Consider the following 24,721-nt stretch of genomic DNA (forward strand, 5'->3'; position numbering starts at 1 on the left):
ACATCGCAATATGTGGACAGCAGATCAAAGAAGTAGTCGAAGCTCGACTGGGATGTCGGCCGGACAACGCGGGCAGTATAAAGTAAACGGGCGAGCTAGCTCCTTCCGTTGCCTGGCACAGCCTGGGCGAGGAGACTTTTACCGGGCGCGGCCGGCTGGTGGCTGCTGCCTGGGCGGCCGGCGAGGCAGGAAGGGATGAAAACAGGAATGGGAACATTTCATATCCACCGACACCGTATATACCGATCATATATCGTATTTCCGGAGAAAAATAGAAACAGAAAAAAGTTACAGGAAAACGGACGGGAGCGGGATCGAATTCAGGTGAGGCACTTTCCTGACCGATTCCACGGATCCCGTATTAATACGGGAAATTCCCATCAAGAATCCTGTTTTTGTTTTTTTCTCAGACCCAACAAGGAAAGCTCCTAAATATTTTAGTCCAGCCCATCAACTGAGGAGCGTGGAACACATTCGCTACTTGTCCCCCGCCTTTCGGTCCTGTTTTATAGTGCACTAGCAGATACCTTTCTATGTCAGTTTCGCGAGGTGGTACTAAAGCTCTTGCGTTGCTGGCTTGCTGCCCCCTGGCTTGCTGGATTGCCGCCGCCCTCCAAGCAAGGGGCTAACTAAGGACGCGGCCCACGATGGCCCAAGCATTCACGAAGTGACGAAGGAACACAGAGAACAGAGCAGCAGGTTTCATCAATTTTATTTCTTTTCTTTTCCTTTTTTATCTTCTTATACAATTCATTTTTATTTTTTTCATGTATAAGTTATACACGGTTGTAATTACTTTGTTGAGCTAAATGTTTGAAATAGTAACATGTGGTGGTGTTTCCGTTTTGAGTTTTCGATTCCCGATCGTAACCGGCTTATTCCCGATTGAATTATTCTGCTCCCGATATCTCGTAATATCGGTTTCGTATTCCCGTCCGGCGTTCTCGTTCCCGTTCCCGACAAAAAAATATGGTTGCAGAAATGGTTAAAGGGTTTTCCCGATAGTTCCGGACGGTTTTCATCCCTAGCCGGGTTCATGTCGGAGAGCAACGCGGCGCGAGGTGGGGGGGGGGGGGGGGGGGGGGGTGGGACCGGCGGTGGATGGGCTTGGCAACCAGACGCAAGCGTCCAAAAAGGGAGGGGCTGAGGGGCCAATCATGGCGCGCGCTTGCGGATGGCGTCCCTCGCCGAATGAGAAATGGAGAATCGCCCACGTTTGCCGCCACCCCGCCTGCCATCCACCAACCTGCTAGTCCGCTACTACCCATCCTCCTCTCTCCAATCATCTGTTTAGTTATCAAAAAATTTCCTACAGTACTCGTCACATTAAATCTTTAGACATATGCATAAAAAATTAAATATAATTGAAAAAATAACTAATTACACAGTCTAACTAATTAGCACGATATGAATCTTTTAAACCTAATTTATCTATAATTAGATATTATTTATCAAGTAACAATGAAATATGCTACAGTATCAAAATCTAAACTTTTTCACCAACTAAACACACCCTAAACCATAGGTGTGTGTGCCTAATAAGTCTCACCGAAAATCCAAATTTTTTCACCAACTAAACACACCCTAAACCATATGTGTGTGCCTAACACGTATCACGGTTATGTTTGCTGTTTGGCTAGTCTAGAGCAATCAGTATGAATTTGATTCTTTGCCTCAGTTGACACTTATAAATAAGTTAGCAGTTCAAATCTACTCCCACCGTTCCAAATTACAAATTGTTTTGGTATTTCTAGCTGCATATGTTTTGCTAAACTATGCACCTAGAAAATGGGTAGCAATTAGCATAAATTTGATTCTTCCCGTTGCGAAGTTGGCCAACGGTAAAAACTCTGAAAATATCTCTCTCGCCTTTTGTTTAAACTCTTAGTAGTCCAACTAATGATGGGCGGCATGACATTGCCATATTTGTCCGCGAACAACACGGTTCCGGAGTCCAAATCAAGCGGTTGAAACTCATCTCAGCATGCCAAGGAATCTGCGCCAGGGGACCTTTCACCTTCAGTCCCAGTGGCGAGCGAGCAGAGAGAGGACGGAGGCGAAGCTGTCAGCGTATCCAGGCCCAAATCCCAGCGCCTCACACACAGCGCAGATGACCCCAAAGGGAGGGCCTTGGAGCCGCTTGCTTCCTAAGTTCCTATTCAGACAATGATCATTTGATTCCCTCCCTCCTCTCTTTCTCCCCCGCCCCTTTTCTTTTCAAATGTACCGGCACACACCCAACATCGGGTGACAGGGACGCCGGACTGGAACCTTGCGTCTGTATCCCTCTCAAAGTGCCTTTGCTGATGCTGGTGTCGTCCTTTTTTTTTAATTTTTTTACTACTGTATTTTCCATTATTGTTTGCTTCTTTTTTGAGGCCATTTAGGGCTGTCGGTGATGCTGTTGATTTTATGCCTTAGCTTTTCTAACTAGCTTAGCTTCTGCTACCACTGGTACTACGACTAGAATAAGCTTGTTTCTTTCCTCGAGGGAACTAAGGATGTTATTACTTGTAAATTCCTACCATTTTCATTATATTTTGCAGTTCATAGGATGGAGTGGTAGTGGCATTTTGTCTTCATATTATGATAGCTAAGCAATCCGGATGCCCACGTTACATGCTCTATAATTTTCTATATATTTACACTTCGTGAGATGATCAATGTGGATGAAGACTGAAATATTAAGCAAAGAACACCGTGCACAATTTATTTTATCTTAAAACCTCAAGAATAATCTTTTGAGAAACTAAACACAATAAAGGCCAAAGCAGCTTTCTTCAGGATATGGAACAAAGCTGTACTTTATTTTGTGCTCCTAAAAGCATGAATTTCTCCTCCGTCTGAAAGAACGGAAAAGTATACCTTTCTTTTGGGCCCAAAATTCACAGGATAAAAATAATTTTGACGGCCATCTTGCCCCTAAACCCAGCCGCAAAACGATTACTAACCAGCAGTATATATCCCTACACGCAGCAGCACCCTTGTGGATAAGGCTCTGTCCGTGCGCTAGTTAATTACTACTACTAATCGTACCGCGCCGCCGGTCGCCGCCGCCGCCGCCACCGCCGCAAACGTGCGCTGCTCCGCCACTACCACCGCAGCCATATCGTCGCAGCAGCACGCACGCCACGAGGCCGACAAGACGTCCCACGATGACCACTCTGGCGACGACCTCGGCGGCGTGGACCAGGGAGGAGGACAAGGCGTTCGAGAACGCGGTCGCGGCCGCCGCGGCGCCGCCCGCCGACGGGCCGCCTGACGACGGCTGGTTCACGGCGCTCGCCGCGAGCGTGCCGGCTCGGACGGCGGAGGAGGTGCGGCGGCACTACGAGGCGCTGTTGGAGGACGTGGCCTCCATAGAGGCCGGCCGCGTCCCGCTCCCGCGCTACGCCGGGGAGGAGTCCTCCGCCGCGACGCCCGACAGCGCCGCCGGTGCTGCGTCCACGCCAAAGGACGGCGGCGGCGGAGGGGGGCACCGGCGCGAGGAGCGGAAGAGCGGCGTCGACGTGGGCAAGAGCTGCTCCAAGGCGGAGCAGGAGCGGCGCAAGGGCATCCCGTGGACGGAGGAAGAGCACAGGTTCGTAGAGCATGTCCTGGAGTTCTTGAATTCAAAGCTTGCATCTTTTATGTCATCTCTGGGTATGAAGCAAGCAGACTCGAAGATTCGCACAGAATGATTCGTAACTAGCACATGCTGCTGCTGGTGACGTTCATGGCTGCTAATCTGGACTGGTAATGATACGGTGCCGCAGGTTATTCTTGCTGGGGCTGGACAAGTTCGGCAAGGGCGACTGGCGGAGCATCTCGCGCAACTTCGTCATCTCGCGGACGCCGACGCAGGTGGCGAGCCACGCGCAGAAGTACTTCATCCGCCTCAACTCCATGAACCGCGACCGGCGCCGCTCCAGCATCCACGACATCACCAGCGTCACCGCGGGCGAGGTCGCGGCGGCCGGCGCCCCGATCACGGGCAGCCCCGCCGCCGCGGGCGCGATGCCGATGGGGCCCACGGGCATGAAGCACCACCACCCGGGGCCGCCGATGGGCATGTACGGGCACGCGCCCATGGGCCACCCCGTCGCCGGGCACATGGTGGCGCCCGCGGCCGTCGGCACGCCCGTCATGTTCCCGCCGGGTCACTCGCCATACGTCGTGCCGGTGGGCTACCCGGCGCCACCGGCCAAGATGCACCAATGATCCCTTACCTGCACGATCTCGATGCGCTTCTTCTTGCTCGGGCTTTTGCACATCTGCAAAGCTGCAATTGTTTGCGTTTGTTCTTTCTTGATTTCTGTTTATCTTGTGTAGCCAAAGCAATCCACCCATCCTTCCCTGATCTCCCATTGATGTAACATAGATGACTTGAGAGAGTGCAGGGCAGGCAGGCGAATAATAAGTATCTGCTGACTGTTGCAAGAGCTACTTATAATCACACCCAGGGAGGCTCCAGAAACGTGTAATTAGCAGAAGCCTTCCAGGGTGCATTGATCTATCATTTGTGCAGAGTTGCAACTGGGGATTGATGGATTCCATTTTGTGGATGTAAATTGATTGCATATATCTCATTTGTGCAGAAAGATATATTGATCGCCACATTACATTTACTTTTTTTGCGAGAAGGATGCCACATATATTAAAGGCAAAATTCGATTCATGCAACCACAACTCCGTGAAATTGGGTGTCATGTTGAAAATCATGCCACTCAATGGCATGATTTTCAACATGAGATCCAATTTCAAGAAATTGGAGTGGCATGGATCCAACTGACCCTATATTAAAAGGATAAAGACGGGACATTACACCCTTTTTTTTTGCAGAAAGGACCTCATAAGATAAAACAAATACAAGCAAGTCCCTACTGCTGGCACTACTGTTCTTTGTCAACGTCGCACCGAGGAGACGCCGCCCTGCCGCTCGCAGCTCTGCACATCGAAGCAGCCAACCTCCATCCACTGTCCCCCAGATCGAAGATCGGACAAGAAATTGGGAAGCTGCAAAGGATCTCCGTTGAAAGAACAGCAGCCGTCGGACCTCCCCGATCTGGCGCTCCCCACGCCTCCGCACACCCATCCACTTCAATCCACAGCAGCAACAAAACGAAGAAGGCAAGCATCAACTCAAACAAAGGCGAAGAACGAAGAACCTGGGCCGCTGCCACCACTGGCCGACGGCACGTTCCTGTACAAACCTTGACAAGATCTGAAGCACCGGCACGGACTCCAAATCTGACGAGGACGAACCCCATAAGCTCATCGCCGACCTCGGAGCAGAGGACGACGAGGTTGAGGAAGAGCCGGAGGACCAAAATCCACTGAAGTGCCGCTGCCCTCACCTTGCAACCGATGCCGGGATACATCACCACCCTCCAGACAGCAGCACCTGCATCCATGCCGCAACGACGGAGGAAAGACCTCCTCGTCGCTAGCCAGACCACTGTCACCACCGAGGAGCAAAAGATCACATGCGACCACGTCGCCACGGACCAAACCTAAACTACCCTAGATCTACTACTACCTAGGAAGTAAGCACAACTGGCAGCCGATTCCCCACTCCCCTGCTTCGCCGGCGCCGGAGGTGACGCCGGAGAAGAGGGGAGCCGCCGTAATCGGCCCTGGATGGATTCGCCGCTCCTACTACCTGTCTCTACTGTATCTTTCGAGAAAGGAGGAGAAGGGGAAAACACACATTACATTTACTTCTTTTCCCGGGCATCTCAAGTTCCCTTCAGCAGCCACTGTTTTCAAACAGTGTTTGGTTTGAGATTAAACTTGGGTTGTTTCAGTTTCACTGATGATATGGGTTGAGATTCAGTTGAGATGGATTAAAAGTTCCTTTTCTTTTTCTGAAACCCTCTCTTATCATTCTAGAGTAGAAGGCGTACTATGATAAGATTCACTTGTGCCTATATATGTGTGTCTGTGTGGAAGTTCACCAAAAATGATGGCAATGTTCAAACAAAGTAATTCAGCTGACCGAATTGAAAAGTTAATGTTTTTTTAAGATATCGGTACATCTGAAAGGAATCGGTGCTTGTCGCCTAAAAGAGAGAGGGGGTGAATTAGACAATTTAAAATCTTAACCTATGGCTCTAAATAGAACACAAAACATAAACTAAAATATACTATCTCGATGTGCAACTACGGTTCTTCTAATGTGAAATTCTTATCCCAAAACAAGTTTTGCAACAAATAGACTGATTTATTTGGTCATGGCAATGGACCTCCCACCCTCGGCACTCAAAGCTATCGATAAGATCATGAGAGCTTTTATTTGGAAAGGTAGGAAAGAAGCAAAAGGAGGCCATTGCCTGGTTGCTTGGCCTAAAGTTACGCGACCAATTGAATTGGGCGGGCTTGACATCTCCAATCTGCAACATTTGGGCTAGGCCCTCAGGATGAGATGGCTTTGGTTGCAAAAAACTGAGCCACAAAAACCATGGGCATCATTCCAAATCCAAGTCCATCCTTTAGTCAAGGCCCTGTTCTTGGTGGCAGTTACTTTAGAAGTTGGAAATGGCAAAAACACCTTGTTATGGACTGATAGATGGCTGCATGGCCAGAGGTTAGATCAATCGGTTCCACACCTGTATGGAGCAATAGCCAGCCGGGCCAAGAAGAGAACAGTCAATGAACCTCTCACTAATGGACAATGGGTTTCAAATATAAGGGGGGAGCTTTCGGTAGCTGTTCTATCTGAATATATTGGTTTACGAGAGCTCCTCTCAGAGGTATGGCTGCAGCCAGATGTCTAGGACCTTCATATATGGAAGTTCTAGGCAACAGGAAAGTACGCAGCAAAATCTGCTTACGAGACTATGTTTATTGGGTCCACTCACTTTAGGCCATGGGAAAGGACATGGAAAAGTTGGACTCCGGGCAAGTGCAAATTCTTCAAGTGGCTGGCTGCTCACAACAGATGTTGGACAGCCGCCCGACTTGCCATAAAAGTTCTACCAAATCCTGAGTGCTGCCCTCTTTGTCATCAGATGGATGAAACAATTGATCACCTGCTCGTTTGCTATGTCTTCACCCGGCAAGTCTGGTTCAGGCTGCTACAAAAGTGTGGGCTTGCAGACTCTAGCCCCACAACCTGATGAAACTTCCTTTGATGTTTGGTGGGAAAAGGTGAGTGAGAGAGTTTTAGGTCAGGTCAAAAATGGGCTAAATTCTATCATTAGTTTGGAACATCGCAATCGTTGCTGTTCGATGGTGCTCCACCTGACTTGAATGCAGTCTACAATATAATTAGAGAGGAGCTGCGTCATGGAACTTAGCCGGGGCTCGACGAATCTCTCATCTCCTCGCCCTCGTGCCCTCACAAGAGCAGTTGGGGCCTTGGTCTAGTTTAGGTCTCGGTGCTTGAGAGAATAGTTATCTATTTCTGTTAGTTTTTGGGGGCTTTTGTAAAGTTTTTTTTTTCAAACCAAAAACGTGTGCTATAACTTTGGGTTCATTTGCACCCTTATCTTCTTAATATATTGATACCCAGCTCTCCTACGTGTTCAAGAAAAATGATGATACTCTAAGAAAGTAAAGGCACACAAGTTGCAAGTAAGAGTTGCGGAAATGTAAAGAAGAGATGAGAGGAAGTGAACTCTTGATGCGAGGATATATCCCATGGTATCGGTAGACACTGAGCCAACACTAGCCCACATTGTTGAAGCACTCACTAAGAATATTGGTTCTCGACCACCAAGTCTCTTCGGGGAACCCCTTAACTTGCCACTAAGGCTCACGCCAAGTTCCCCGATCACCTTAATCCCGCTTTCCACTAAGGAGCTTCTCCACGAAGGATGGGTGTCTCCACGTCCCGCGCGCAAAGCCATCAACGCCGCTCCGCACCAAGCCGGAGGGTCGAAGGCTTACTGGCGAGCCACCAAAGCTCCAAGAGGCCAACACACACCAAGATATAATATAAGTTTGGTTCACTATAGAACTAGTGCACAAGGTAGCAACACCTTACTCCCACACTCTCTTAAGAGTCAATCCTAGCACTAACACTTACAAAGTTTGTGCTAAACCTAAGGATGTGACCTATTTGCACTCTTGTGTCTTGAAGGTGTTCTTCAGGATATATGTGACTTATCTCAATTCCATCAACCTCAAATGACCTGGGGTGAGGCGTATAAATAGCCCAACAACTCAAAGTAGTCGTTGCCGGTCGTTATCCCAAAACTGCACAGAGTGTCAGTTCAACCAATCACTTGGGTCAATTTAACCGGTCGCATATAGTCCAAGCTAGCCGTTGTGCTTCTGGTAGTCGCCTTCTGCTGATGTGGATGCACAGACAGTATGCGCCGACGCCCATCGTTTCAACTGTAGTGCATCTTCTCTGCGATAGCCTCAGCTTCTTCCTAATGCACCAACCCATTATTTTTCCATAGCGTCGATTTAACCGGTTGACTATTTTCATTAGCTGCTGCTTGACATGCTCTCTAGACAATGCCACTACCAATTGTAAGCATCTAGGCCCTCAAGGTATGTTTTGGTGATTAATGACAACCATTATTGTGACTAATGAGTTTGTGCAGCTTAATAGATCATTATCGCTCATTTGGTCATATGTCAAAAGAGGCCCCTCAATTTTGGTTATTCAAAAAGACGATCTCGGTATTCAACTTATATATGTCAAGGCTAAGGATCTTTCTAGCCCTAAGTGTCACAAAGTTGAGAAGGACACTTAGGTTAGTATAGGTTTTATAGTTTTGTAGTGATCGCACTATTAAGAGGGGTTAAGGCTAAGTAACTTGAGCATGGACATGGTCATTTAAAAATGGATGCACACTACGGTCACTCAGGTTTCTAGAAGTTCAAATAAGTGGTTCTCAACTTATATCTCAAGAATATTTGGATTTCATTCAAGACTCAAATCAGAAAAGACAAAATCAGAAAAAGTCTATACACCGGTTTAACCGACGCTCTCAATTTTCTATACGTCGGTTAAACGAAGTCAGCAGAGTCTGGACAATTCAATACACCGGTTAAACCGACGGGTTTGAATTTAACGTCGGTGCATTAGTCCAGAGTTGGTTTTTCCAGGGTATTTCAAGTTCTATACACCGGTTAAACCGACGATGTTTGAATCAAGACGTCGGTGCAATTGACCAGTGAGATGGTTTTTCAAAGGAATTCAGAAGTTGTCCTCACCGGTTAAACCGACGATAGGTTTGAGTTAACGTCGGTGCAGTTGTCCAGAGACTTGGTTTTTCAGTTGATCAGTGGACAACTACACTCACCGGTTAAACCGATGATACATCGGTTAATCTGCCCAAGTCATAACGGCTAGTTTTCAGAAGGGGCAGTTTACATTCACCGGTTAAACCGACGATGACTGTTGGAGGGACGTCGGATTAACCGGCGCTACGCAGTTTTCTGGCAGCTTTTCTCCAACGGCTCTATTCGTGTGAGCTGCCTATATATACCCCTCCAATGGGTCATTTTGCTACTCTTGACACCAGGCAACATCCAAACACTTATACCTTAGTCAAGAGCCACCTTGAGCTTCATCATTCACATACTTGTGCATTCAATCAATCAAGAAGCAAGATTAAGGACTTGAGTAGAGAGAAGCTTGTGTGCATCCGTTCTTGGTGATCGGTTCTTGCTCAAGTGAAGGCCTTAGCTTGTTACTCTTGGTGATTGGCATCACCTAGGCGATCTTGGTGATCGAGGTGTTTCTCGCGGAGCTTGCCAAGGATTGTGGGAGCCCGGAGAAGAAGATTGTACGTGGCTTGATCTCCACCACACCGGGATGGTGAACGGAGACTCTTAGTGAGCGCCCTCGTCTCGGTGACTTGGGAGGTGACAAGACTCTTTGTGAGTGTCACAACGTGGATTAGGGGTGTGTGCCAACACATCGATACCACGGGAAAAAATCCGGTCGTCCTCTTGTCCACTCTCTTTATTCAAGCATTTTTTTGCATGCAATTTATTCATGTGCTTGACTTAGAGATCATAACTTAGCTCTACCTTGCTAGGCTTTACTTCTCGTTTTATCTCTCTTAGCTTGTGTAGGTAGCTTAGTTATCCGGTTGGTGAATTGGTGCCTTACTAGTATTGCATAGGTTAAGGTTGCTTTACTTCGTTTTAGAAATTGAAAAAAGCCCAATTCACCCCCCTCTTGGTCCATCGATCCTTACACCAATGCACCAATGCTCTTGTGTATAGCATCGATTTAACCAGTCACTTGCAAGAATCGGCTTCATGGTTGTTCGTATTTTGGTCATAACTCTCTACTTCGAACTCTGATTTCGATGATCTTGTACTCTATGAAAAGCATAGAAGATGCTCTACAAGATTATCCAGAAATCCATCTCATTAGATCATATTTTGGGTACAGGTTAAAAGCATCACTTCAACCTATGGTCGGTTTAACCAGTCGCTCACACAGATAAACTTTTTCGTATTATGATCATAATTTTCTACTCTGAACTCTTATTTTGATGATCTTGGACTCTATGGAAAGCTTGTAAGTTACTCTACAATATTCTATTTAAATATAACCAATTTAATCAGTCAAAATATAAATATGCATGGGACACTTTCAATTCATTCCTCTCATTGTCCCAGCTTTGGAGATTTTCATTCAGTTTCATCTTTGGAACCTATAAAACCCTCAAATATTTATTTTTAACACACATAGTAGTCCCATGACTATGTTGTCACTCAAACACTAAAATTACAAACTACGGCCTAATGGGTCCATGTCCTTACAACATTTAGTTATGAAACCACTATGTGGATCCCATGATCGAGTTGACATGGCAGTTGGTGTACTTTCTTGATAATCTTAAGTTCATCTCAGGGATCATGAGCCAAGATTTTTCAGTTGATTTACAAGGTGGATGCTATGGGCTGGGAGGGAAGTGTTTTGGCATCACCGAGAATTTGGTGCCATGTTATATTGTGATCCAAATTAATTGTACAAGAAAAAGGCCAACTTCCGACGGAGCAGAGCGGAGGCCCGATAAAGCCGAAGGCTGGGCCGCCCTTGATTAGGGTTTGCTCCACAGTTCATTGTTCCTCTTGTAAGCCGCCGCTAGGCGTTGTACACACACCCGATATAGTGAAGTTCTTGCTGGCTAGCGCCCGTAGTTTTTACCCTTCGCATTGGAGGAGTTTTCCACGTTAAATCCTCGTGTCTTCTGTGGTTTGATTTCGATGTTCTTTGTCGTTTTCTCGCTGTTGCTTCTAACATGGCATTTGATAAATTGTGATCTATTACATAATTGCTTTTCTATGTCAACTGATGCCCGATTTCAAATGATTTCTCTAAACAATGGGGAAGGCAAAACACAACTGCTCGCTATAACATGAATGTTAATAAATCACCAAAATTTCCTTATATGACGTCTTTTAAGATGGACCTAGTCATTTGGATGATTTGGCCAACCATAATTTCTTTTGCTACAAAAATCTGGACTTGTCACAAATCAAAATCATAGCAACATCTAGTTTGGATTGGCCAGTGACCAGTTACAGATGCAAGTATGCAACTTAGACATATTAAGTAATATCCAAACAAACTGCCTCACACTACAAAGCTTATCCAGAATACCATTCTTTTGCTGTTGTCGAGTATTCCTTCTTCCTCTATTTGTTGTTGTTGCTGCTGCTGGTGGTGGTACCATTCCCACCAATCCAATGCACGCAATTGGTCCCAATTCCCGGCACACCCTCTGCATACATTGGCATCGCATTGTTCCTCCCAATAAAAAAGGAGTAGCTCCCAATTCCCGGCAAAGGCTGGCGCTAGGGATGGTATCTGAGAACAAATATCTCGTTCTCTAGGGTGCGACGATGACCCGGACACCTCCAGGCAGCTTAAGAGTAACTATGCAGCTTGTATTCCTCCAGACTTGGTGCAAACATTATAGATCACAAGTTCTTAGCAGTTAGCACTAGTGACCGCAGACACGATATCATAAGACGGAGCAAAGGCAATGCCATGGTTGGACATGGCATTCTCAACTGTCAACAAGGGCTCAATCATGGCTTTTTCATTTCAACACTCTCCTCCACATTCAGGTGAATGTGTCATCATAAACAGGTAAGATACATCTAAAGCTCCGCCTCCACTCGAGCAAATGGCGATTGAATTACTGAAGAAGCAAATGGTGATTTAATTGCTGAAGGTTAGATGCCCACCATATAATGCATCCAAGAGTTTGGAGAAGAGAGAACTCTTAGACAATTTACCATGGAAAGTTGGCGACGATGACACTTAGGGAGACGCAGGACATGCACGATGCACGAGGTAGGAGGTGATAGAGAGTAATCCAAGCGCATTGGAGTCGACGCAGGGACTATTGTAGGATATGAAGGGTGAGGGGTCGAAGGACCTCCACGCTGGGAGGGAAGCAGCGAAGGTGGGGTAGCAGCGCCCCCACTCACCGTCACCAGCAACGATAAGGTGCGCCAGTGGCGATGGCATGAGCACATGGCGCCATACCACGCAGGTGCCACTCTCGCCAATGTAGCATCTGAAGTCGAGGAGGTAGGCGGCTGAGCAGGTCTGTCGGCAAGTCCGTCCAATGTGCTATGGATAGCGGCATGTTAAGATTGTGTGTGTGTGGGGGGGGGGGGGGGGTTCATGGGAAGTGGGAACAATCAGAACAATTGATAGAGAGTTCCTCCTCTTAGGTGTCAAGGAGGTTACTACAACAACAGAACATCTAGGTTTGCGTCTGGTTCAGATCACACAAAAACCCAAAGCCCATGGCTCCTGTCCTTTTGGGGAGGCCAATAGTTTTTGGCTTGGAACTTGCAATACCTTTTCCATTGTTATACCATGTATTTAAGTCTAATTCATCTAAAAAAATTATTTAACACTAATTTATCAGTCCGATTCATGGTCGACTGGTCGTGGTATGTGCCTAGATATGGGCCGTACTTGGGCCGCAAGATTGGAGTTCCGGGCCATTTCGAACGTATTCTAGAAGCATGGAGAAATGTTTGTTGTTCTGGAAGGCTCTCGGAATCCTATCGCCACCCACGACACGACGCCGCGGAGGGCGGCGGAGCTCAGTGTTCTGTTTCCCGAACTCTTTGTCCTTCCTCCTTCGCCATGTTGCCGGCGGTCGCCGCCGCATCCCCTGCTCTCTCCCATCTGCCGCGCCACCAACACCTTGGCCGTCGCTTCCACCTCCGGTGCCACCGCCTCCTCCCTGCTACTCCCGCCAAGGCCTCGTGTGGCGCCCGCCGCCGGCTCCTAGCAGGCGCGTTCGCCGCCGGCGATGGTCCTTCGGGACAGGTAAGCTTTCGGCGGCCCTCCTCACACGCCCTCGAGGTGTTTGCTCAAACTCCGGCCTCATGATTTTGCCATTTTGGGCTGTGGTAATTGCTTAATTGGTGAGGAACATTGGGTTACTACGGTAGTGTCCATCTCCTGGCAGAAGCAGATAAATAAACAAATAAAAACTCCAGCTGGAAGAAGAATTTAACCAACCTGATGGTCTTGGATAAAAAAACTGCATGTTTGTCTATTCTGAACTCTAATGTTCATAATACTTCATGTCTGCATACTTGATTCCATTCTGAATTCATTTTTGAGGCTGTGAATGTTGATGAGGATATTTATTCTACAATGATGGCTAGGGTTGGTTCGGTGTCTCCATGCTAGATGCTTATCCATCAGCTTAATATTCATATAGAGAAGACTACATTTCGTTGCTCCATTTGAGCAAGAAATGGAGTGTTCCAGAAATTTTGAGAATGTGATGAAACCCAACTAACAAATTTGTGAAATCATATGGACTTTCCCCTTTTTAAATCTCATGTTTGTTAGCAGTTTTGATAGTGAATTCAGCATGAACTTTCTTGAGTAGCAATTTCTTTTAGCGTTGTTGTTGTCTCAATACATTGCTTGATTTTGTTAGGATGTTGATTACTCTACTGGTACTACGAGTTCTGGATCTGCATACCTTGGTCTCTTTGTTCGATTGCTTGGTTTGGACAATGACGCTCGTGATAGGGAGCATGCTGTTTGCACACTTTATCAATACTCCCTTGGCGGCCGGAAGAGCATTGATGAGATAATGCAATTCCCTGGTTGCATTGTCCTCATCATTAGCCTCCTGAAGTCAGAGTCCACTCGAGCCCGTGAAGCAGCTGCTGGTCTTCTGCGTAACATAACGTCAGTTCAAATATACAGGAAGATGGCCATTGAGAGTGGAGCAATGGAAGAAGTCATGAGTCTTCTGTGTAAATCTACAATAAGCCCTGAGGTAACTGCAAATACAATCACCACCACTCCAAGGTTCTCTTCTCCCTGCATGTTTGCTGTAAAATGGTGTAGCTGACTCTTACCATGTTTGGCATGCGTGGTAAATAGTTGATAGCCAGGCTACATGTTGGGAGAGTACTGAATTACCTAATGTATTATGCACACATACTGTTCTCTTGCAGATGATGGAGCAGTGTTTGTGTACCATTTGGAACTTTTCTATTGATGAAAACTGGAGATACAAGATTCTAAGGAGTGATGTCCTGACAAAGATTGTTAGATACCTAGATGAAGAAGATATAAAAGTTAAAGAAGCTGCTGGTGGTATCATATCAAATTTAGCTTTAAGTCCGTCTAATCATGGAGCTCTGGTAGAAGCAGGAGTGATTCCAAAATTGGTAAGTTGTATTGTGTTCCACGTTAGCAAAGACCCAGTGCAAATAATTGCAATTTATACTGTTGCTATAATGTTCAAATTGAGTATTAGCCATGATAAGGGTTGGTACACTTATAGTGTCACATATATAGTGCAAATAATTGCAATTTATACTGTTTCTATAATGTTAAAATTGAGTATTAGCCATGATAAGGGTTGGTACACTTATAGTGTCACATATATAGTCAATCTCTTGGAGTAAATGAGGTCCTAATATGCCATTTCAGTGGCAGCACCATGATGTGTGGCTTCTGAACATCTGATGATATGCTGCTCAGAACTTTAGCAATATCTAAGTATTTAAGCCATATTTTAAAATGTGCCTAATTCTTAACTTCTGCTATTGGATTGATTGTCTAGGACTGTTTTGGCAGACTACATAGTGTATTTTTTACCTGATGTTATGTACTTCCTGAAATTCATTCACAATCATCATTATGGTTCTTTTTATAGGTTCATCTTTTGCAAACCAAAGAAGATGACTATAAGATTATTAGAAAGGAAGCTCGAAGTTCGCTGATTCTGCTAGCCCGTGATGATCATTACCACAGCCTTATAATGGAGGAGGGTCTTGTTCGGGTTCCTTTGGTTGGCTCAGCTGCATATAAAGCTTTTAAACCTCTCCCTCATTCGTGGCCCACTTTTCCTGATGGCTCTGAGATTCAACGGAGTTCTCGCCCCTCTAAATACGGTGCTACTGAACTACTCCTTGGCTTGAGTGTCAATGAGAAGGATACAAAACCAGACAAAGCTAAAATTAATGCTATGATAGGGCGTTCTAATCAGCAATTTCTTGCACGTGTTGGAGCTATTGAGTTGGATGATGAAGGAAATGAGCAATCTGGATCTGAAAAGAGTGACCTCTATACCATTTTGCCATGGGTTGATGGTGTTGCACGGTTAGTTTTAATTCTTGGTCTTGAAGATATATCTGCAATTAAAAAAGCTGCTAGAGCGATAGGTGATGCATCAATAAATGAACATATGCGCACCTCATTCAAGGAAGCTGGGGCTGTTAAACCTCTACTTGAGTTGCTGAAACACGATGATGTGTCTGTTAGAGAAGCTGCTGCTTATGCATTGGAAAAATTAAGTGTCAGGTATATTATTATCCATTTTTTCTTGTTTAATCAAGTGAATCATGCCTCATAACATTGTTTAGTATAAATATAGATGGTAATTAAACTCTGTTTTGGGTGCTGTAAGTTATAACACAGTAATACATTTCTCTAGGTTATGAACTTATCATGTTAAATTATGAATCATCTTTTTGAGTTTCACATTCTAATTATGTAGGTATCTAGCTAGAAACCAAAGATACATTTCTGTCTGTTTGCATCCACTCATTTGGCTAATGAATGTTTGCATCCACTCATTTGCTTTGAATGCACTTGTGCTAATATTTGTTCAGGCTAGCTGATGAAACGGAAAATAAAACCTAGCTATCTGTAATATTGGTTCTATACTAACAAATGATAGTGCATACTGTTTCGTACATGGATAGTGGTGAAGTATTTTTGCATGTGATAGTATACAGCCAAAAAATGCTTTTATGATGAATAACCTATATTATAAATATAGTGGGGGTTGCTATTCAACCATGTTTAGTATGTTTTTTGTTAGTTGCTGGCTTCGTTTTTTACTATTTTATGTTCCTTGCTGTCCTTTTTTAGTGCCACCATATGTCAGAAGATCAAAGCAGATGGTGGACTTGAACTGCTTATAAATACAGTGAAGGATCCAAATACCCCAGTGAAACAACTAGAGAAGGTATTGGGCATCAACACGACCTTTTTTTTTTCTCGAACACGTAGGAGAGCTGCGTATCATTGTATTGATAGAAGAAGAAAGCAACATGACCTTTTCAGTGTTACATTATCATGGCTAGGGTTCTAACTTTACAGTTTCCATGCAGATGATTTATGTACTTTCTCAAATGTTTGACATGGGGATTAGCATGGTGGCTGCGGTGAGTTAGGCTTCTTTGCACATCAGCAGTATTTATGGTGCTTATTGAAACACTGCAGCCTAATACACTCAATTTGTTAGCCGGAGAGCTATGCTCATGAGGATGTAACCAGTGCTGAGAAGAGTACTCAAGGTGATACAGCTACTGGAAACAGTGTCATTTCCCATACATTTGTAAACCAAGAGATGGCCAGGTTCATCACAGCCTTGTGGCTACACTCCTGACATTTTTTTTCACTTTATAAGTTCATAGAAAATCTTTAGTTCCTACTCTCAATTAAGCTAGTACCTTTTTAAGTTTACACATGCATATTAGAAATTGGTGTAAGATTACCTATTTAATTTCTTCTTGAATTTGTATAGTTCATACGAATACCATCAGATCTTATGTCTTATGCATACATGTTAGGTCTGCAATAACAAAACTATCCTATTGTGTTAGGACATATTACTTCTAATAATTGAGCTCAAGTGTTAGGGACATGTCTAAATTGATTATTATTCATAAAACTATTTTAGTCCTTCGAATCACTCAACACATGGTGGAACTCAATATATGGTATAATTATCCAGGGACAAGAGTTTCTTCCTAAAATAACAATTATGTAGGGACAAGAAATTTTGGATATGAAGGAAACGATTTTCAGCTTTGAAGGGGAGATACATACATTTATATCACAATAAGTGGCTTATAGGGACCAAGGAAATATGTTACTTTGTATTTTAATCATGATTTGATGTGATTACTTTGGAATAGGTTATCGATAGATTGAATTAATGAATCGGTGATACAGAAGAGCAGTACAATGACTCCTTAAACTTCCTTCTATAGTCTTGTGATCATTGCAGTTTGTCTTTATCATTTTTTTTATGTCTTGTGATCTCACACTGATCACTGGAGCAAATAATTCTCTTTAGGGTGACTAATTTCCAGGAAGAATTGGTCCAGTTTCCTGCACATCCGGGAAAAAAAATTGATCCAGTTTACCCATGTCACCTATGGCCAAAATCTAGATTCATCTATAACTCTAGATGCACCAATTTTACACATGCTTTACTACCAAAACAAAATTAAAGAGCCCTCTGGTGGTAATTTCATTGGCATTTTGCTGCCCCACTGGCCACTGACATCACATTAATATTGCCGTGGTAGCAAGACGCTTGCCAAATCAGCATATTTTGCCACTTCACCTCTTTTCTCCTTTTTCTTTGTCATCATGCATGATGGCATCAACCATCCATCAGGGCATATGCTCTGAGTTCACGCTAGTACCTCTCTTGTTACCACTGCTATGACCGCCGTGGACTTGAATGCTTTCCATGGCTTTAGAGTGCACGTTTGCTGGAATTATGGCACGATAACATTATGAAGCTACAGTTCACAGTTTCATTTCGCTTGTGTCTCCTCAATGAGCTGCTTGCATTTCTGGATAGATCCGGCCCATGAGGAGCCTTCTGCCTATGGCAACTTGTTCCCCGCTTGCTACCTAATTTTTATCTTAATTTCTTTTCTGAGACACACAAATCTGTCACCTCTGTCCCTTGTTTGCACATGCCACTGGAACATGTTCCTTGCAGGTACCATTTTGTCTACCTATGTATGTTACAATTCTTGGTAAACATTTCTGCTGCTACACAGTGATTCCACATACATTTTCAGCTGCCACACATCTTTTGGACACACGGATCCATAGACATAGTTGATGCGGCTAGTTGGTTCTACACTGCCATTTCTGGTTGCTGTGCTTCTCTTTTGAGCACACTAGGCTGACACATTGGTATGTCACAGGCTTGTAGGGAGGAGATGCTAATGGGGTAGGCAGTAAGGTTGAGTTGGCATGTACCCTGTCTGATGTATCCTTGAGATCCCAAAGGGGAAAAGAGAGGGAGTAATATCAGGTGGCATGCCAAGATATGCTGACATGATTGGTTTTCTTTTCTCGGCATGGTATTGTTAATCCATATGAATAGCCAAAAGGGCAAAAGCCTTACATAAAACCATCATTCATGGTTATTCGATCTGGTTTTGATTAACGGAGGCCTCACAATCATTTCATGGTTTCAATCTAGTTTTTATTATTGGAGGGTGTTATGTTAATCTTCTTTTTCTTTGGTCGAGGGTGAATGTTTGAACTTTGTTAGTAGGTTAGGTGGTAAAATGGACTTATTACATTGCGGAAAGCATGTAAAAGGAAAAATGTTGCACATCGTTTTTCGGTACCTTTTGCAATATTTTGGTGATGTGATGCTTTTCATGTTTTCAGTGAGATGATCTTGGATTTTGATGCTATTTCACGCTTGACCAAAGTTCTGAAGGAAGCATCCCCAAGTCTGCAAGCAAAAGTCTGTTGTGTACTGGAGCATTTAGCAGCTTCGGAGCAACATGCCACTGCAATGACAGCTACTTGCACTGGTTCCGTAATCGAGGCTATTCTTGAAATCGGGGTTATTCATGGTATCTTGTTTGATTCAGTTTTGCATAGTACAGATGAATACATTAATCTTTTGCCTGGATTAGTTATGTTCAAGTACTGTTAGAAAAGAGTTAGTATGCACTGATGAGCTTTATGATACTGCAGGGATCTGACTTTCTGAATTCTGTACATACCATGAATATTTTACAATAACTTTTTTATTCAAAGTCTAAAATAACCTATTTGTGTTGTCATCACCAAAGAAATGAACTGCCAGAAAACATCAAGATTTGTATAGGCCTCTTTGATCTGTATAAAACCTTGTAGTATACTAATTAGAAAAGTGAATTTTATTTTGCTGTCAACCATCCCATATTGCGATATTTTCATTTTTGGTCCATGAACATCAACATTTTTGCATGCTTTGGCATGATGGTCTTATTTTGTGGGTTGTTTGCATGCTGTTCATTAGTGTGGTGTAATAGGCAATGAAACATGACATGGCAAGTTGTGCTGTAAATTTCCTTGGCATCTATAGAAAAATGTTAGCCAATAATGATGCTAGTGAAGCAGTTTCTGTTGAATTTTCTTCAATAAGAAAATATTATTTAGTAGCATTGTCATACTCATACACCACAGTTTGCTGTCAAAATGGTGTTATACTGAATTAAAGTGCATCTCTGATTTTTTTTTCCTTCCACTGGGCATCTCTGAATTTTTTTTCCTTCAACTGTCTACAGGGACCAGAGCTGATTCTGAAGACTTTGATAACCTTACTAGTGTAGTCACTGAAGAAGTCAGTCAGGCTGTGTCTGCAGCTGCGAGGTTACTGACAAAGTTATTGAACTTTGATATTTTCACCCGCAGCATAAATAGTGAGAAATTTACTTCCCTGCTAAGAAGAATGCTCAAATCCAGTTTTCCCCTCCAGTCAAAGGATTGGCTTGCAGCATGCCTTGTTAAGCTAGAATCAAGAGCTGGCTCATCAGGCGATCATGGTGTTTGTAGTGTAGATATGGAGATAACTATTTATCAGACTATTCCGAGGCTAGTTGAGCAAATGCTGACCTCATTTTCTTTTGAAAATAAAAGAAGTGCTGTAATGGAGCTAAACAAGATAATATCGAGTGGTGTGCTGGAATACACAAGAGCAATGGCTGATTCTGGGGGCATATTTCCACTGGTGAAAATGCTTGAAGAGGGCGATGAAGATGCATTGGAAGCTGCCTTAGCTATCTTGTATAATCTAAGCATGGATCCAGAAAACCACCCAGCAATAATTGCTGCTGGAGCGGTGCCTCTGTTGAAACGGATTGTTGTTGCTGAAGGCCCACACGGGACTAAAGCTCTTAAGTTGCTGAGAACATTGCCTGTGTGACATTCTGGAAGCAAATGACCTTGTAAAAAAGATATCTTAAGCCGCACCTGGTGTGTGCACAGGTATATGATTTTGATCTATGTCATGATAGCTTTATTTCAAATACTTGTGCAAGAATATAGACATTATTAAACACTAAGGATGGCCGTTTAGTCACTGCATCACTTATACCATGGTGGATAGACAGATCTTAGTTGATCATTTGATTGAAAAACCCAGTGCATAAGCAGTGCAAGTTGCGTCTTTCAAGCAGTTTGGACAGTTTATTCTGTTGCTGAATGAAACACCAACAATATCGAGATCCTTTACTAAACATTATTTTCTTTTGCAGCTAGTTTACTATACTAGGTTGCAGCCGAACTGTGCCAGCTCACAATCACCATATAGATGTTGAACTTGACATGAAAACAGGTAGCAACTATTAGCAAAACTCAGCTTTTCTGTGGCCAGTTTTTTCTTTTTCTTTTTCAGTGGCCAGTTGAAATGACAGATTGACAGTAACGAAGCTCACCGGGGCCTGATCTGTGATATCATTTTTTTTGCTGATATGTGATGGGAAAAGTTAGAACCGTGAACCTTTTTGGCACAGTATAAGTTTGCTGGTTGTGTGACCCTGCAGAAGTTTTACACTTTAGCTCTAGATTACTACTGCTCTGTAAAAAAACAAAACAAAAAACGTGTTACTGAACATTCCCGACCATTGTAGCGTATTTCTGTAACAATAGTAAATTACATGAGATACATCATTTGTTGAGGCTATTTTTGTCGTAGATACCATCTCACGGAGCAGAGGACGTGTTCATACGTTGCTTGCTTGCTGGTGTGGGTCTGAGACTGAGGGGCATCAAACGTGACCTCGTTACTGATGTAAAGCCTGTCTCAGTCTCACATTATCTTGACATTGATTTTTTCCAACAAGGATGGATGGTCGCCTTCAATCAATGTGCTTGCTGTGACCTAGCTACTTGTAAAAAAAATCTTCCACATAATATGAAATAATGTACTATCCGAATTAAATATTTCATCCGATAAGAAACCTTTAGTGTTTTGTCCGTTATATAAACCTTTTAAACTTTGATCATCAGCAAATAAAAATGATAGGATAACATTATGTAAGGTTTGCTGTTAGTTTGTTATTATTTTTTAGGGTATTAGTGGATCTTTATTATGAGAAACGTTTTTACAACAACTTTTTTGTTTTGTATTTGATTAATTTTTATATAAATTGTTCATCAACTCCTGCCCTATAAACTGTGTGCATGTCACTGAGGACTTGCATTTGTGATTGGAGCTTACACATTTGAGGTCTTCGTATGAACATGATTTGTACAGCACTATAGCTAGTACACCACAGGAATTGAGAGCTCAGTTTGTAGTGCTGCTGCTGCGCATGATTATTGTTTGTCTGCAGCCTGGAGCTGGCAAGATTGATTATATTGGAGCAGTGGCCATGGCGATGCTACAGGGTTTGTACGAAACCCTTAGCTGTTCTTGCGCGATCTCGATGTGCAGGCGTGTGGGCGTGGTCCCGATCACGCTCTTCACTGGCGCCACACCACCTCAACAACTTCCGACCGACCCACACGTGCAGGCCTGCAATTATTGAGCTCGGAATGCCAGCCTTTCATTTGACTTCACCCAGTCTCTTCTTCTTTCAACTATTTTTTGAGGGCAAATCAGAGAGCTTCATTAATAAGGCTCAACATTACAATCCTTGTTAGCGACCTCCAACAGCCAGTTCTGCTGAGAGGATTCGCGGTAGTTTCTTTAGAGAAATATAAACAGTACAGAATATACATTGACGTAATAAAAGCTAAGCTCAGCTCAGGTGCTATAATCCTACATTTCCAACCATCGGATCGTCTCTTTGGATCCGGACCGAACTGTCCGGATGAACATCCTAATGTGACTTATTAGATTTTTCTTTGGCGCAAGTAAGTCTCAGTTTATAGAATAAATCACATGTTTCTTGAATAAGCTTTTTCGTGTAAGCTGAAATCATTTTTGTATCATCAAGATGGAATATTTTTTATTAATTGGAAAACATTTTGTTGATACTAGAGAACATCATGCATGTTTACCTGGAAATATATTCGCCCTGAAATTTAAACTAGGCAATTTCCTATCTATTGAAACAATTTACATGTTGATACGATATATATATTTCATCAATACAAAAATAAGTACAATTGTCTGTAGCGTGGCAGCGATATTTTTTAGATAAAGCAATATGAATATCCCAGCCTCTATGTGGAAATGACATGGTTCTAAATAGCAGAGCTATAGCCCGCGCTATAGTCTTTTTAGAGGGTTCCTACTACGCTATTTCTATTTGCACCGCTATGGCAGCTATAGATGTTAAATTGGGCTATAGCTGCGCTAAATGGTGTAGCTTTAGTGTCGCTATAGCTTTATCCTTAGCTCAGTGCTACAGTTTTGATCTTTTGAACAACTGAATATTTGATTGTATGAATTTTATTATATTGTCAACTTAAGTAATGTTTCCGTAGCCCTAGAAACATATTTATGTTCATGAAATTCACTAATTACTATGTTTTTGTGCATATATTACTTGTATTTTTTATGATTTAGTAGTAAACTGCTATTTGTCATAGTCCGCAATAGCCCCTTAGCCTCAGGAAAAAAGACGCCACTATTTGCCATAGCCCGCTATTTAAAACCATGCAAAATGATATATCCGGTCAATATTACAAGTCACAGTTCACAGAGCAAATGGGAAACAGATTACAAGCACTGCCTATTACTAAAATGCCACCCATTCTTTACGAAGATTTCCATTGCAGTTAACTCCATAGCCCGACAAGCTGTTGATATAGTATCCCTGTCCTCCTTTTGCAGTGGCATCCACATTTTGGCTAGGTATGTCACCCTGAAAAGGATCCGTAAATGAGTTTGTTTTTGAGACTTATAGAAAACAGTACCACTTTTGCTCAGCCAAATAGCCCAACAAAAGAGCACATGAACCTGCATAAACCAATTTTTTGTGTGCCCACTGCATCCCACTCAACCAGATCCCAAACATGTGAACAATGTTACTAGGTCTTTTTATTCCAAACGTGATGTGAATTATACGCCAAAGTAATCTAGCTACATGACAATCAAAGAACAGATGTGCAATTGTTTCATTACTTGAACAGAAACAACATTCCTGAGTTCCTTGCCAGTTTCGTTTAGCTAAGTTATCTTTAGATAAAATAACACTAAGGTGCAGCGCCCAAATGAGAACCTTTACTTTGAGGGGAATCTTTAGTTTCCACAACGGTCTATTAATTGGTACGATACTGTCATCCATGAGTTCTAAATACATGAAGTGCACAAAGAACAAACCATTTTGTTGTAAGGTCCAAATGCAAATGCCATGCCCTTGCATGGGTTCCACATGGACAACTTTGGATACTACCTGCAGACAATCTCTTAAGTTATTCCCCTGTAAGTTCCTCCTAAAAGAGACATTCAGCGGGGTTGTATTTAGTACTTTATGAAAAATATCGTGTTTGTGGTAGGCCAAGTTGTACAAGTTTAGGTATTGGAGCTTTAAGCTGGTGTTCCCCAACCAATTGTCCTCCCATAACCTTGTCTGTTCACCGTTTTGAATTTTGAATGACATCCATTGCATGAAGTCATCTTTCACCTTCATTAGGTCTGCCCAGAATTGGGAGTCCCCAGGTCTTCTCGTGACCTATGTGAGAGATTTGGAGCCAAGCTATTTGTTACGAAGGAGTTGCTCCCAAATGCCATCTTTGTTAGTAAGCTTACATAGCCATTTGCTTAAGAGGCATTTGTTTTGGATCTCCAAATTCATAATACCTAGGCCACCTGGGTCCCTAGGCCTACATAGAATACTCCATTTTGAGAGTCTGTATTTTCTCTTGTGTCCATCCTCTTGTCAAAAGAACCTTGACCTAAAAAAATTAAGTTTCTTAAGGACTTCTTTTGGAATCTCAAAGAAGGAAAGCATATATACAGATAGATTACTCAGCACTGAGTTAATTAATGTAAGCCTGCCTCCATGGAGCAATTTGCTTTTCCACGTGCTTAGCTGCTGCACAAATCTATCCTCTATTACTTTCCGTTCTTTGTTACTGATTCGCTTATGATGAAGCGGTATATACCTAAATAAGTGAAGGGAGTTTCAGCCACTTGACATCTGAAAATACCCATGTAGTTATCCTGCTCCTGTTTCGCATCGCCAAAACAATACAATTCACTTTTATGGTAATTGATTTTGAGATCGGACAGTTGCTCAAAAGTACTAAGAATGAGCTTCATATTCTTGG

At 43.3% G+C, this 24,721-nt stretch overlaps 2 protein-coding genes across 3 annotated transcripts; both read left to right on the top strand.

Annotated features, from left to right (window-relative positions):
* The first annotated feature begins 2,194 nt into the window (after positions 1–2,194).
* Positions 2,195–4,607, top strand: LOC120675604 (transcription factor MYBS1-like). Its single transcript, XM_039956804.1, has 2 exons — positions 2,195–3,580; positions 3,756–4,607. Exons 1-2 carry the CDS (start codon positions 3,156–3,158, stop codon positions 4,198–4,200), a joined length of 870 nt encoding a protein of 289 aa, XP_039812738.1. The 5' UTR covers positions 2,195–3,155; the 3' UTR covers positions 4,201–4,607.
* An 8,376-nt stretch (positions 4,608–12,983) lies between these two features.
* LOC120672203 lies at positions 12,984–21,193 on the top strand. 2 transcript variants are annotated; one of them, XR_005674004.1, is made up of 10 exons: positions 12,984–13,255; positions 13,881–14,228; positions 14,410–14,625; positions 15,117–15,763; positions 16,337–16,433; positions 16,579–16,632; positions 16,713–16,825; positions 18,896–19,086; positions 19,786–20,485; positions 20,755–21,193. XR_005674004.1 is itself a non-coding variant. In XM_039952512.1 (9 exons), the coding sequence occupies exons 1-9, from the start codon at positions 13,070–13,072 to the stop codon at positions 20,421–20,423; spliced, it is 2,490 nt and encodes an 829-aa protein (XP_039808446.1). In that variant the 5' UTR covers positions 12,984–13,069; the 3' UTR covers positions 20,424–21,182. The 2 variants fall into 2 exon arrangements, 1 of the variants encoding a protein (XP_039808446.1); XM_039952512.1 differs by having other exon boundaries at positions 19,786–21,182.
* Positions 21,194–24,721: the final 3,528 nt, after the last annotated feature.

The sequence above is a fragment of the Panicum virgatum genome, chromosome 5N (genome assembly GCF_016808335.1).
Source record: "Panicum virgatum strain AP13 chromosome 5N, P.virgatum_v5, whole genome shotgun sequence".
NCBI lineage: Eukaryota > Viridiplantae > Streptophyta > Magnoliopsida > Poales > Poaceae > Panicum > Panicum virgatum.